The sequence below is a fragment of the Carassius carassius genome, chromosome 34, assembly GCF_963082965.1.
Source record: "Carassius carassius chromosome 34, fCarCar2.1, whole genome shotgun sequence".
NCBI lineage: Eukaryota > Metazoa > Chordata > Actinopteri > Cypriniformes > Cyprinidae > Carassius > Carassius carassius.
In genome coordinates, this window is record NC_081788.1 from 28,598,830 (window position 1) to 28,609,734 (window position 10,905).

The window sequence follows — 10,905 nt, forward strand, 5'->3', positions numbered from 1 at the left end:
GAATTTAAATAAAACAAATACAAAAATAAAAGCTAATCGAAAATTTTTAAACCATATTTTCCACAAAAAAAATGCATTATTGAGAAAAAAAAAAAAAGTCAGGTGTTATTCCATAATCATTTTAAGTATCATAAAGCAAATGAAATGGTTACACACATTATGAACACTAAGCATTCGTTCTAAATATCATTTATCCCATTATAAACAAACAGCATTGGCCTCACATTTCTCACTTGGCACAAATCCAAACGTTTCCATATTCACAATGTAGCCTACCATTTCATTGCTAAGCTACTATTTATTATGCAAACAATTTTTTATTATATTCCATTATATGTATAAGTCACAGCACATCTCTGATGATTAAAAAAATACTTTGACTTCTACACTGGAATATAAAAACTAAGACTGAAGCTGCAGTGGGGCAGGTTTAGCACAGGAAGCGCTCCAGTTTTCCACCTTGTGTTTGTTGATGGTGGCGATGTCTTTGTGAGCTGTGCAGAAGTCCACACACAAGCCCAGCAGCGGCACACACACACAGCTCTGATCCAAACTCAGCAGAGTGCTCATGTACTGATCCACCAGACCCGGGTTCTGCACAAACACACTCCGTTCATCAATTCAAATCAATAGAGTGCATGCTTTAAACACAACACAGATAGTTAGACTTCATCTGAACAACAGTAGAAACTGATTAGACGCAACATTACATTTACAGAGAAGGACTTAGTTTTAAAAAGTGTTTGGGGTCAAAAGGATCTTTTAAAAATAATAATAATAATAATACTTTTATTCAGTGTGCATGCATTGAACTAATCAAAAGTGACATCAAAGGCATTTAGAATGTTAATAAAAATGTATATTACAAAGAAATGCTGTTCTATTGAACTTTCTATTCATCAAAGACATTGATAATAATTAAAAAATGTTTCTCAAGCATCAAATCATCATATCAGAATGATTTCTGAAGATCATGTGACACTGAAGACTGGAGGAATGATGCTGAAAATACAGCTGCACATCACAGAAATAAATTACATTTTACTGTAATAGAAAACAGTTATTTTAAATATTATTTCTATTACTGTTTTTACTGTATTTTTAATCAAATTAATGCAGCCTTGGTGAGCAGAAGAGACACTCTCTCAAAAAAAACATTAAAAACCTTAGCACCCTCATTCTTTTTAACTGTAGTGTACAAGACGTCCGAGTGAATTAATGGTGCTTTACCTCCTTCCACAGCTTGTTAAAGCATTTGCTGATTGACTTGAGAGCGTTCCCTGAGGCTCCGCCCACAACCTCCGCCAGCAGCACACTCTGAACCTCAACCTGATTGGAGGAGACCCAGAGAGAGAATATGATTGGACAGACCTCATGTAAAGATCTCAAAACAATAAGTCAGTCAGTCACAGAGGTTTGGAGCTACTGCTAAATTCAGCTATGACTGATATACATACATACATATATATATATATATATTAGTGGTGGGCCGTTATCGGCGTTAATGTGCTGCGTTAACGTGAGACTCTTATCAGACAGCTGATGTTGACCAAGCTAGCGCCAACCAACGTAACCAGAGCTGCCAACTCTCACAAGCATTCACTGTGAGACACACGCAATTGACTCTTTTCACACGCTTTCATGCAACACATCAATTTTCTCACGTACAGAAAAACCACGAAGCAAAGAGGACACGGAGACCAACAGACTAGACAGACCAGGTTACTTATTTTAAAAAATGGGTTAAGTTATAGCTAGCTAATTATCAAACGCAGCTACGGTTATCCATCGCTAACATTAGCACGTTTATAGAACAGCCTTCGATACATTTCTATGTTATAACTTCCCGGAAAAAAAATACACAAACATATAAAACAAACTTCTAGCGAAATACTAACAGCATCTAACTTACCAATCCAAAAGAAATGTTGCAAGTTCGGTGTCGAACCTCATTTCTTTCAGGTCCATCAGTTGGTTTACTCTGTTGTTTACTCTGGTTCGGCTCCTTTTCTTATCGGATTTGATTTGTGATTCCGAGCGCGGTCGTTTCCCTGTAGCGGGTGGTGGTCTCTTGCCAAGGGCTTAAGTCACATGAAGTAGTGGGCTGTACTTTCCACATGATTGACATCAGGTTAGATTACGCCCACAAGCCGTGCGAGTTATTCGTGTATTGCAGGTTGGCTGGTGGTTATGTTGCCCGCATACCGCCTCCCATGGCCGAAACTGGTATTACGACACCTGTCGGGCCGGGGCTAGTAATGCTACTGCTAATTAAGGTTGATATCTCTGCAGCACTATAACTTGACATTTTTTTAATGACATCATCGCCCTTATTTCTCCTCATACTTTTGATGCGTGTAGGTCATTTTTTGAATATTTTTAGCTCAATTTTTGCACATGGCACCTTTAAGTCAACGAACATTTACTTGTGACATTAAACGTGGAGTTATGTTCTGTATGGTAAATATGAAAACAAGCGTATGTGCACCAATAACTGCGCTTTGTATCTGCTGATTGCTGATCGAGATTTACATGCTTGGCCGACTGACCCTGTATACTCTCATTCATTTCATTCACGAACGAGATGTATCAGTTCATTCAACTCTTTCACCAACGAGAACATTGTATTCGTTCACTACATTCAACAAGTCACATGCTCCGTCACATCTTGACTAACTCTTTTTTGACAGGATGAAACAGTTCAGAGCGGTTCACGAGCTGCGCATGCGCTGCTAATAGCGCCGCTCTCGCGCGCTGCTGTGGGAGGAACTTCAGTGAACGAGAAATGAGTCTTTTACTGTCTATGGTCAGTGGATTATGTAAACGAGAACGATTCATTCACCTTAAAGATTTGTTCACGAACGAACCATCATAGTGCAATTACCTATAGCCTATATTGATAATGTTAGATACGAAGGTCTAAGTAGCAACGTAACTTCCGTGATGTCCCCAATGCGCGGGGCGGGTCGGGTTGGGAAATTTTACTTTATTTGCGGGGCGGGCCAAATAATTTCATAAAAGCGGGACCCGCGGGTTGGAAAAAACCACGATCCGCGCATAACTATAACACACATATTTTGAATGCCTTCGGCAGAATTCGAATGTTCCATTTTAATCTAGATTAATTTCAAGATCACAGTGAGATTAATCTAGATTTAAAAAATGTATCTATGCCCACCACTAATATATATATATATATATATATATATATATATATATATATAAAAATCTGAATGGCATATACTACTGACCAGTTTCTTCCATTTGGCCCCTTCTCTGTTGTCTGCGGAGGGGAAGACGATCCGAACGATCAAGCAGGTCCAGGGCAGAGCGCAGCAGGCTCCTGAAGCCGTGCTCTTCCTGAGGACATTTGACATTATATCAGATTGCATCTCATGGTTTTTCGCCTCTGATAATTATTAGGGGTCCGACATTAAATCGTGGATCAATTCTAGAACTTTCCAAACGCATCGTGATTTTTCTCTGGAATCAGTTCTGAGTTTAGCAGATCCCTAAAGAATCGCCAGTCAATCCACGAATCGATTTATCGTCACACACCTGATAACTATAAGACCACCGGCTCTGTGAAACCAATTTTATTTTTTCTCAAATTCCGTTTTTTTCTTTTCTGTTTCAATTTTTCTTCATTCAGTTTTAATGGTTAAATTAAATTTAGTAATCAAATGTTATGTCTAATTTCTTGAAATTGTGAAACTAATACAACTAATTTATTTAACTCATGAAAGTAATACAATTTACAAACAATTTAATAAAAGTTTAACAAAAAATAATTCTATTTTATTTTGGTTTCCAAGCATAGTTTTTCTTTTAATTTTTCTGGTTTCTCTGTGAAATCAATTACATTTTCTGTCTCAAATTAAAAATGTTCTATTTTAATTTTTCTGGATTCAGTTTTAATGGTTAAATTAAATTTAGTAATCAACCATTGTCTAATTTATTTAAATCATGAAACTAATACAATTAACAAACAATTTATTAAAAGTTTAACAAATTTTTTTATGATAAATTATTATATATAATATATATATTATATATTACATAGTTTTTCTGGTTTCTCTGTGAAATCAATTACATTTTTTTTCTCAAATTAAATTTTTTCTATCTTAATTTTTTTCTGGATTCTCAGTGAAATTTATTTATTTATTTCTTAAATCCATTTTTTCCTGTTTGTGTGTGGTTAAATTAAATTTAGTAATCAAATATGTCATATTTATTGAAATCATGAAACTAATACAATTTTCAAAATATTTAATAAAAGTTTAACAAATTCGATTTTATTTTTTTTTACCCCAAAAAGTTTTACATTTTTCTGGATTCAGTTTAAATTAAATTTGTAGTAGTCAAATATAATTTATAAATGACTAAAATCATGAAACAAAACAGTTTACAACAATTGATTAAAATGTTAACAAAAACTACATATAAATCAAATTTTGCCAAATTCTATGCTTTGTTTTAATTTTCTGTATTTATGATTTCCTGTTAAAAGTAAAACGTGGAAAACATTTTTATTCTTTAAAAAAGCTTCTTTATAGCTTTGTATCATTATTATTACTTTAATATGTACATTCTACTCGACAATAACAATATATTAAATAGTAGCCAGTTTACAGATTAATATTCAGACACTATTTCACATCATGATCTAATTTCCTGACATTCCAAGTCATTTTTTGACTTGATTCTGTGATTCAGCCCATTACAGAGATCACAGGGCTGTGTATAAATGGGGCGGTCACTCACCCGGGCATCACGCCCCTGCTGACCACCCCACAGCTCAGCAGACCGGGGGGGAGGTTGGTCGCAATGGCATCAGGCTGTGATTGGACGAGCACCTCGATGACCGAGAGCAAAGCTCGCCGAGACGCAGCATCCCTGAGAAGAGAAATCAAGCCCACCTTCAGTAGAAGGACATGCTTTAATGCACAGAGGAGAGGAAACGGCTCCCACTCACCTGTATCTGTGCAGAGTCAGATAGAAGAGCTTGCACAGTCCTTTAATGACCGGCTCGGGAAGATCTGAGGATAGAATTTAACCAAAGTTATTTAGAGGATTCAAATTAAAGTCACATCATTCCAAACTCATATCTGAAAATGCAAAAATGAAAAGTAGAGTTTGATTTTGTTAAGAAATTAATACTTCTATTCAATAAGGATGCATTAAAGTAATCAAAAGTTACAGTAAAGACATTCATAATGTTACACAAGATTTGTATATTCGAATAAATGCTGTTCTTTTGAACTTTCTGTTCAACAAAGACCCTCAAAAATAAAATGCATTAGTGTTTACACAATATACAAAGTAGCACAACTGTTGATACTAATAATAAAAGTTTTTGAGCAGCAAATCGGCATATTACACTGATTTCTGATGTTGAAAATTCATCGCTGCGTTACAGAAATAAATTGCTTTCCAACGTAAATTCAAATAGAAAACAGTTATTTTGAAATAACAATAATATTTAAAATTTTTACAGTATTTTTGATCATATAAATGTTGACTTGGTGAGCAGGAGAGACTCTTTCAAAAACATTTAAAAGCAGTGCAGGGTTTCTAATGATGCGTTAACACTGTTTTTGTCACTAAACAGGTCCGATTATTTCTTTAGGTGAATAAACTCACCCTTTCCTTTGACACATTCCTTCAGTTCTTCAAGAACTTCTTTGCGCTCTTTAACGCTGGATGACGTGACTTTCACAGCGAATCTCTTCAGTGTGTCTGAAACCTGCCCCTGCAAACACAGAGAACAGCCATCAGACACATGCAACGCAATCAAAACATGGATATCATATCAGTTTATTATGGTAAACCGTGCTACCACAATATTAATCACTCAATTTATTGTTACTATAATAGAGCATGAGTTGACCATGTATTAGTCAGCTGACTGATGAATATTCATTCATTATGGTTTAATATTAGTAGTTCAGGCATGTATTTAGATGAGCATTTACATAAGTGACTCCTGTGATGCATCAGGTGACAGTAGGCTCAGTTTTATGTAACACTGTAGATTACTGTGATTATACATTGCTGTATTTTCAATAAACACACGGTTTTACTTTGATACTAGGTCCAGAAACATTGTTCTCCCTGGCACTTTCTTGCTAAAGTCTGAAGTGCATGTGCGTTTGAGATAAAATAAGTGGATGCGAAGCTTAAAACAGTATCGTTCGCTTTCTAATTAAGGTTAAATCTTAATAAATGCGTGTGTTGTGCAACTGTGCCGTTATTAATGGTCAGTTTAATATTATTAATGCACGTTCATGTACTCGCGCGCACGCACAGTTTTCTAACGTATCTGGACATCACGCGCTCGCGGATCAGGCATCGTCTTCTTTCAGAACTCATAAAAAAGCGGCGAGACACAGAAGAAAAGTTAGTGTTTTAATGTTCACGCAGGAACGGATCGAGTCACACCAACCTGCGTGTCCGCCGCCATCGTGCCGGCCTCGATCTGGAAAGGATTTGAGTCGTCACTTCCGGAGTCATCACCGTGTTCAGCCCTATGATCCAGCCCCACGTGCTTCTCTTCTCCAGGCTTGAGTCTTTTCTTTGTTACGTGTCTAGAGGGCGCCGGTTTGTCAAATATTCAACAGACCTGAAACTAGTGTATATACTAGAAAGTATATATTTTTTTCTCCTTTTCAACAAATTATTAGTAAATAAAATTATTTAAAAAATATTTACGATGTACTAAAGTATCTCAATATTTCTTGTACTAATTACGTTGTCTTAGCACTAAACAATTTCTCTTTTCCTTCCATCCCTAAATCAGACCAGGCCCCTGTACTGCAGGATAAAGCTAAATGTGCCAGCGCTGGACAGGTGTTTAATGGTTTTGTTCTGAGCAGCGAAGCCCTGACAGTGCTGCTGGATCATCTGAGAAGTGCCACAATCCAGACCCTGGTGTTTCTCTTCTATCTGCTGCCAGTGGTACATCATACAGATGGTCTCTAAAGTGTTTGACATGTGCCTCGTTCCACTGTCACCCCATTGTCCTCCGAGTCGCTGAAGAGGTGCTGGCTATTCACCAAGAGACTCACCTCCTGAAGACCCCAGAACACATGGAGGCAGCGCTGGGCTCCAACTGATGCTGTTTTTCTGATGTTAAACCTAAACTATGCTGTAAATGGTTGTAAAAAGTACTTTCAGTTACCTATAGAACAATTTGTTTAAATGTGTAAAAAAATATTTACAGGACAAAATAATTAACACATAAAAGAATGTTTTGTGAAAAAAAATAAGCTGCATTAAAAAAAAAGACAATGTACATAAGTACTTCTCTTTTATTTACACGTGAATATGAAAAACAAAAATACAAAATGTACAGAAAGTACTTCGGTTTATTTATGAATAAATTACACACTAATAAAGAAAAATGTATACAACTTATGCATTTAATTTTTTACTTGCATCACAAAAATAAACTAGAGAAATTAGGTTTTTCCATTGACAATATGATATATATATATAAAAAAAAGATATTGAAAAACTGTAATATACCCATTTTTTCCTACTGTTATCTCTTGGCTAATGAAGAATGTATGTGTTAAGCATTCTCTTAAGAAGAGAAAACTTGCGCTCTTCTCTCATTCTCTGTAGTTTGATGTCCTCCCCGAAAAGCTCCACTCGCTCCCTCACCTGTCCCAGGACACTTTAGCAAATAAACCATGCCTGTTAACAACAACAGCACAATGAATTTCAGCAAAAAAGAAAATGTACGATTAACTTTGTATTTTTAAGTCTTTCCCAGCAGGCTCACTCGCTCCAGAATAGTAATAAAACGAGAGAAAATGGAAACACCTATGAAAAATATAAAAGAGGTTTGTAATCTTAAAAATAGAAAATATGACACAGCAGGCCATGCATACAAAATACTGCAGTGCTTAAGTTTGGTTAAAACATTTGTAGACATCTCTCGCATGACAGCTCTTCAAAAACACAACAAAGAGAAAGACCATTGTCTTATATAGCGGCTGTCTTATTGTTTGTGGGCTTTATGTAAAAGAATTTAATTAAAAAAAACCTTGCTTTTAACACTTTCGCTAGGTATTTGAGTGAATGAAAATACAATAGCCTACATACATATCAATGTGAAGTCCTCCACAGAACTTTCACCTGCCACCGTCGTCATATGCACGTAAGTGATTCTGGGATATGGTAGGGTGCGAAGTGTCCATAGAGGTACACTTCATTTTCATGGGAATTGAAGGCATAGACAGTAAAAGAAATGGACACAGTGACCCCAATGGATTCAACGGAGAAAAATGAAGTCAATTAGAAGCACGCACTTCCTGGGGGTCGGGCGTACTGCGCAGACTCAAACTGAGCTTGATGACATAGATGTCACGTGAGCAACCTGTAAATCTTCTAATCGCTGTGCCAAGAGAAATCTGAATCACCCACCGAATCTTCCAGAGAAGGCGAGCGTGAACAGGAGCACATTTTGGTAAGTATTCTGATTAATTTTCTCCCATGACTTTATGCCTCCATGTTTCCCCGATAGCCTCACAGACAGTAAAAGATTGTCTGCGAGCTTCTCCTCCGGTCCATACGGTAATTTCTCTACTGTGCGACAGAGAGTCGCTGGTTATGACGCAATCGTTAGCCTATTTTTTACAAAAACTGCTTCTACGAGACCATAACGTACAATACAACGTAATGGAGCCTTTTATACATTTTCGTGTTTCTTTAGAAATAATTATTGGACAAATGGAGTCTTTAAACGCCTCAGATGTAAAATTATTCGCTGTCAAAGTGAAGCCAAAATGAATGGGAGTCAATGGAATGCTAACAGCAGGTGGGGGTCCGCTAGCCAATGGCGGCGCCCAGGGGTGCTTCAAAAAAATATGAAACCCTGCCCCCCTGATTGAAGAGCGCATTTGAAGTCGCTTTCGAAATTCGTCAGCCTTCGTCGCGCCGCGGTGACGCATTCACACTTCAAATAATAATAATAATAATAATAATTCATTACATTTATATAGCGCTTTTCTAGGCACTCAAAGCGCTTACATTGGCAGGGGGTATCTCCTCATCCACCACCAGTGTGCAGCATCCACCTGGATGATGCGACGGCAGCCATAGTGCGCCAGTACGCCCACCACACACCAGCTTACTGGTGGAGAGGAGACAGAGTGATGAAGCCAATCAGCAGATATGGGGATTGTTAGGAGGCCATGATGGTCCAAGGTCAATGGGCGAATTTAGCCAGGATGCCGAGGTCACACCTCTACTCTTTCCGAAAGACATCCTGGGATTTTTACTGACCACAGAGAGTCAGGACCTCGGTTTAACGTCTCATCCGAAGGACGGTGCTTGTTGACAGTATAGTGTCCCCATCACTACACTGGGGTGCTAGGACCCACACAGACCACAGGGTGAGCACCCCCTGCTGGCCTCACTAGCACCTCTTCCAGCAGCAACCTATTTTTCTCAGGAGGTCTCCCATCCAGGTACTGACCAGGCTCAACCCTGCTTAGCTTCAGTGGGAAACCGGTCTTGGGCTCCAGGGTGATATGGCTGCCGTGCGCATTCTGACTTTGGGACAGCTTACGTCGTGACGCTGTGACGCAATCGCACTTCACATCCGCACTTCGGAATCCACACACTTCAGTTTGGGACATCCTTAGGGGCGGACTGGCCATCTGTGTGATCTGGAGAATCACAGAACGGCCGTTACTCCAGGACGGCCGGCGGGCCGACCCACCACGCACGCAGTCATCACCTCATTCAGACTATAAATCGCACCTTAGTATGAGTCACATCAGTCCAAAAATACGTCATGACGAGGAAAAAAACATAAATCGCACTGGATTGTAAGTCACATTTATTTAGAACCAAGAACCAAGAGAAAACATTACCATCTACAGCTGCGAGAGGGCGCTCTATTTTTTCAGTGGTAGACTACAGGAGCACTGAGCAGCATAGAGCGCCCTCTCGCTGCTGTAGACGGTAAAGTTTTCTCTTGGTTCATTTTTCTCGGTTAATGTCAAATACATTTTGATAAATAAGTCGCACCTGACTATTAGTCGCAGGACCAGCCAAACTATGAAAAAAAAGTGTGATTTATAGTCCGGAAAATACAGTAAGTATGGAACATGAGAGGAGAAAGAGTTACTTGCTAGGGATGATGTTAGGAAGTGATATTTAGGTTGTTACATTTTTAATGATTACAGTAGTTAAAACAGCTAAACTTCAACATTTTAGCTGTAAAATGCCACATGCAGTAGCTAATATTAAGAAATATTTTGTGCTTTTACTTTTAAAAATGTTGGTAACGTTACAGTTAATGCTTACAAACTTTGAAGATTTTGAATACAGAAGTTACATTTGTAATGGTGTATTTTCATTTAGATGTGGTATTATTATTTGTGCTGTAAGATTAATTACTGCATAAATTAAATAAATTCATTTTAAGACAGCATGGAATAGATTGTATAATAAGCTGTTATAACAGCATATTATATAATCTATTCCATGTTATCTTGGAATAAAACCTGTGTTTTTTTTTTATCCATTTCATAATTTGTTTATTCAGGTTGAGCTTAGACCAAGAGCAGAGAAAGACACTCACTCCAGCTCAACTTTAAATTACTTTTAAGTCAGATAGTCACATCCTAGAGTTTTTTTTTTGTCAATCCACCCTCAGAAGAAGACAAAATACCTGACAGTACAGAGAGTGTTTAAGTTGAGTGTTTAAATCAACAGTACACAAAGATGGCGCAGACAGACTGTTGTCGAGTTTCCATGCGCCGATTGCTTTGGGCCGGGTTTAGTCAAACCGTCCCTGTCCATGAACATAACCAGGTGAACAGATCACTCTCTCACTATTTGATTGCTCTAGTCTTTATCCACTCATCATCATCATCCACCAATCAGAAC

The 10,905-nt window shown here is 37.7% G+C and overlaps 1 protein-coding gene across 2 annotated transcripts in view; it reads right to left on the bottom strand.

Annotated features, from left to right (window-relative positions):
* The window catches only part of LOC132114966 (stalled ribosome sensor GCN1-like), a 59,222-nt gene extending 52,619 nt beyond the window's left edge, over window positions 1-6,603 (bottom strand). For both annotated transcript variants that reach the window (XM_059523376.1, XM_059523375.1), the window contains exons 1-7: window positions 6,446-6,603; window positions 5,644-5,752; window positions 4,976-5,039; window positions 4,765-4,896; window positions 3,252-3,360; window positions 1,231-1,329; window positions 460-594 (exon numbers count right to left, since the gene is read on the bottom strand). In XM_059523376.1, the coding sequence (XP_059379359.1) occupies window positions 460-594; window positions 1,231-1,329; window positions 3,252-3,360; window positions 4,765-4,896; window positions 4,976-5,039; window positions 5,644-5,752; window positions 6,446-6,463 (666 nt within the window). In that variant the 5' untranslated portion in view covers window positions 6,464-6,603. The remainder of the gene's footprint in view (window positions 1-459; window positions 595-1,230; window positions 1,330-3,251; window positions 3,361-4,764; window positions 4,897-4,975; window positions 5,040-5,643; window positions 5,753-6,445) is intronic.
* Between the last annotated feature and the right edge of the window lie 4,302 nt (window positions 6,604-10,905).